Source organism: Rhodamnia argentea, chromosome 9, assembly GCF_020921035.1.
Source record: "Rhodamnia argentea isolate NSW1041297 chromosome 9, ASM2092103v1, whole genome shotgun sequence".
In the NCBI taxonomy this organism is placed as follows: domain Eukaryota; kingdom Viridiplantae; phylum Streptophyta; class Magnoliopsida; order Myrtales; family Myrtaceae; genus Rhodamnia; species Rhodamnia argentea.
Window position 1 is genome coordinate 9,799,312 of NC_063158.1, and position 4,685 is coordinate 9,803,996.

General features: G+C 40.9%; 1 protein-coding gene across 1 annotated transcript; it reads left to right on the forward strand.

The window, feature by feature from the left end:
* The first annotated feature begins 2,862 nt into the window (after positions 1-2,862).
* LOC125316599 lies at positions 2,863-4,444 on the forward strand. Its single transcript, XM_048285361.1, has 2 exons — positions 2,863-2,973; positions 3,073-4,444. Exon 2 carries the CDS (start codon positions 3,106-3,108, stop codon positions 4,312-4,314), a length of 1,209 nt encoding a protein of 402 aa, XP_048141318.1. The 5' UTR covers positions 2,863-2,973; positions 3,073-3,105; the 3' UTR covers positions 4,315-4,444.
* The last annotated feature ends 241 nt before the right edge of the window (positions 4,445-4,685 follow it).

Here is a 4,685-nt window from a genome sequence, read left to right on the forward strand (position 1 = left end):
TAGTCATCGAGCTCTCTGCTGCATTTCTCTGATCATCATCTTGCAACTTCTTCTGTCATTCTTTCGAGAACAGTGCAAATATCACAAGCTCCACCAATTTAGTCTCACTCCCTCTCATGATTAAATAACAAGTGTGCTCATAAGAACTCAGCAAAGAGTATGTTATAATATGTCTCGAGTTTTAGCCCGTGAATGAAACCCGATACAAAATAATGCTGCAGATTGTATTGGTTTCGGTTTCCGAAGGTGTGTCAATTAGGAAAGTCAATATATGGACTTTGGATCATTGACATGGAGAAGACCGAATATTGGTTAGGAAAGCAAGAAACGTATCCTAATCGAATTCTGCCAAGGAATATCTAAAAGGATAAGTGTGACCATTGACCAAGATATTCAAATCTTGAATGATATCTTTTTCACCTTGGAGTCGGCATCTGCAAGCTATTATTTGCTTTGTTTCCGTAGGACTCACTTTTATATAAATAAAAAGGAAGCAACATCCTTGAGGAAGAGAGAGGTCTGCCGAGAGTGCTCAAAAGGTGAGGCGCTGTTGTTAACGAAAAGACTTCTTGAAGCACCGTTTGTCGAGTGTTTGCTCGTGAGGGTTATTCCGTGGAATTACATCAAGTATTGATGTGTCAAGCCAATTAAATCTTGTGAGTCTAAGATTTGTTTAAATTCCTTTGCGAGATTGCGAGATTATTACGTTAGGAATTTGAGGCTAAACACTGTATGCGTTCTTGATTGTAATTGGGGATTGAGAAACACCGAGAGTATTTGAGTTACTCGAGTTTGGTCCGTAATCTCCGTGTATTGCTCGTTTTATAGTGGAATTCGTTGCTGCTCTCCCCATGGACGTAGGTCTCTACGACCGAACCACGTACATCTGGTATCAAATTTATTTTCTTATTTTATCTATTTTATTGTTCGATCGCTTGTTCCGCACAACAGAGTAGAGCTACATCATAACCGGACATTGATAAGTTATCTTCTCATCCATATTCTTTAGATCATTGATGACTTTGTTAAATTCTATCTGGTGATCATGAATCAATATTCCTTCAGCCATCTTGAATAAGAAGAAATGTTCAATAGGGAAAAGCTTCTTCGAGAGCTATCTCAACATAGACAAGGCTTCATTTCTTTAGCTCAATCTGCAGCTGCACTCTTCTCATCTGCCCCTTCAACCAAAATATTGTCTCCTAAATTCAACAGAATAATGCTCCTAGCCTTTTTCACTATCATACTCTTGGAAAACTCATCATCACCCTCAAATGCTAAGTCCAAACCCTGTGCAACTTCAACTTCCGAGAAAGCATAGCAATAATTGCAGACAGATAAAATTCCAAGAACAATCGATCAACAATAATACTAAGTCGTTAAGCAATGTCAGAAGTGCAGACAAAACCAAAACGATTCGAGCAGGAAATAGTCAAGACATTCTCTCTCACTCAGTTTCTCATGACAGCCGGTGAAGGAAAGACAAACATTTGAAATGCTAAAATTTCCAGCTTTTATATCCAGGGTGGGCATCCAACCAGCTTTGGCCCCCTGTCTGGTCTTGCCTCCAGATGCCCGTACTTCTTTCGAACCTCCAGACGTTGGTTCTTCATTCCCATCATCCACTCCAAAATAATTCACTCACTCCAAATGTCCTGAAATCAATCAAGTGAGTTCCATATCAAATCGGGTCTAACTTCAAGCCATAATCAATCGGTAGCTTCTCACTTATGATTTTGATATTATAGCACTAGTGATTTTCTTTTGTACAAACTGAAGGTTCTTTATGATACTACCAAAAGACCTTGTCTGCATTGATTTGTGTGCCTCTTTCTTGAAGCAATGCAAGTGAATTGCTTCAAACTGAAAATAGCTTTGTATGCATACACAAATAGGTGAATGAGTCTAATGCATTGCTTCAAACTGAATATAGCCTTGTATACATACACAGATAAATGAACGAGTCTAATCTTTTGTTGTCCAGTAGAGTTTAATTCATTCTCAAGGCATTTACTTTATAAATAAAAAGCCCTATTCCAGGTAGCATCTGGAACATATCTGGCCATATATTTTGTTTGCAATAGAAAAGACTACTTACTTTTAGAAATATTTGTTCACTTGTTCATTTTGATTCATGTCAGCATGACGTGTTCTTGGTATTTGACAATGCTTTGATGTTCAACCAATCGAGTACCGTCTATTATAGACAGGTATAACCATCACTTCTTATTGATTCTTGCCAATTATGTTTCACATGGTGGGATTCTGGCTCTCTTCCTTCCTAACTGAGGATGTGTGTTCTTCAGGCTCGTGCTGTAAGAGAGGTAGCTGAGAAGCTATTTCATACTCTCAGAACAGATCCGACAAAATTTGAAAACCCTTCCTTCGCCGCAAGCTTTCGTTGCGGCCGATGGACTAAGGCTGAAGCCAGACGTCTGAATTCTACAAACCACATGATATCAAGTGGTGGGAGACGCTTGATTGTTCTTTTATTTATTTTTAAAAGGAATGAATGTGTGTAGACTATCCTGAGGCTACTTTCTTTTATTTACTGGACATTTACGAAATTATGTATGTTTCGCTTCTCCGAGGGTTGCAAACATAGTTGAATTTTCATTGAATATTCTGTGTCGTATATGGTCAGAATTATTTACTCATTGTTTACGCGTTTTGCTGCTTCTTTATGCAGGGACAAAAGGTAAAAGAAATGAGGATTCTGCGTGCCAACGCCGTCAAACTTATCAGCCCCCTGACCAGAAAAAGTCACTTGCATCAGCTGTCCCCGCGAATTGGAAAACTCTAATTGAAGTAAGCAACCTGAATCGTGGGGTTCTGCCTACATATTTAGGTAGACCAGAAAGCACTTATTCTTAAAATAGTTGATCTGGAAAATGGTTAAACTTGATATGCCAATTAAGAATGTTGTTTGCCTCTTATGACTAGTGTTGTTAACATAGCTTTGTAACCTATCAGGTGAACCTCTACCCTAAGCTTCACCTATGTTGGTTTTGATAGTATATGAATTTTTCACCTCTGACTGATTTGTCCGCATTGTTATATGGTGTTTTGTAGGCAAAAAAAGAGTTGGACTATAAGGAGAGCGTCATGCGATATATTCAGGATTTGGGGCCAATGGCGAAATTCGTTGCTATGAGGAATTTATCTCAAATCTCGCCCCAAAGCTCTGTACCCCGAAATGAAGTTCCGCACTTGCAGATGGAAACTTTCCCTTATGTCGTTCCTAACATATCACTAGGTCCTTTTCAACAAGTTGCAGCTGCAAGATCGGTTCACCAAGGCTCTGTTCATCAAAAAGCAGGTCCTGCATTAACTGACTTTTCTTATAGGAACCCTGGAAAGCCTCTTCATCTCAATGTACATTCTCAATCAAGTAATTTCTATGGAGGGAATGTCCTACCGATTGGAGGTATGAATCGAAGTGAAGATCCGAGGTCTAAAATTCCTGAAGCTAGTCACACATTGGGGTACCCCACTCATCAGACTGGACAAACACACTTCACGAACAAGGGGTTAGACATCCGTAATGATTCTGAGAGGAACATGACTGTCGGGATTCCGTATTCCAGTTCTTTCTACAAGCCCATCGCTACAACTCTGTATGGCAACCCAAATCCCTTTGCCACAGGGAACATTGCCCCTGATTCTCATGGACGTAGTTTCTCTAACATGATGAAAGATGCTATGAGGACGGATGGACAGGGGAAAATGGGAGAAGTAGTTTCTTCCTATCCAGGAATGCATGCCATAGCGGCAAAAAGAAACAGTCCTCTACTTCCTTCTTGGCAAGAGCCTTCTCTCGTTGCTAGCTCCTTTATTGGGAATGACCATAATGATCTTGGCCACACACTGCAAGCGGCATCCTTCCATGAAGAGAGCTCACCTGGCCTTGGTCAAATGTCAAACTGGGTAAGCCCAACCAACGAAGGCAGCTCAAATGGTGCAGGTCGGTTTCTTTACTGGTTAATCCCAGGCCATGAAGCCAGCTCAACTGGTGCTGGTCCAGTGCCTAACTGGTTAAGCTTAGGCCATGGAGGTGTCTCAGATCAAGTTTCCAACTATGCAAACCCAGTGACATCGAAGCCTCAATTCTTCGAGTTCTTGTGTCCCCAGCAATCTGGACCCACGGAAGTTGATGTCATGGGGCAAGCTAGAATTCCACAGCCGCAGGACCAGGCACCTCGACATGACACACGGCTTGGGAGTTTCTTTGATGTGCAGGATGGCAGATCTCATGATCCGAAAGGGAAGTCAATCATGGAAAACCCGACTCCGTCTGTCTCCCAACATTCCTAGATGATTCCATGGCTAATTTGGTTTCGTGAGAGTTTGAGGAGTCATGTTGATCATTTTACTCTTTTATGTCTGAGTTATGGTTGGAGTCATGTGGATTTTATAAGAACATATTGAACCAAGTCTCCTTGTCCGTCACCCCTTATGCATGGCTTCAGAGAACTGTTTGCTTTGATATAATGACCTCCATGTTTGTTTGGTACGTCTGAAAGTACGTTGCTTTAGAAATGGGTGAAATTGTTAGTGATGATCAAGAACAATGCTTCATGCAACGCACAAGTTGCTCGGGGACAAAAACTAAGGAAGTTGTCCACTTCCAATTCCTTAGCCTGCTCACTATTTTGTAGGAATTATTGTTCTTGATCATCTACCAT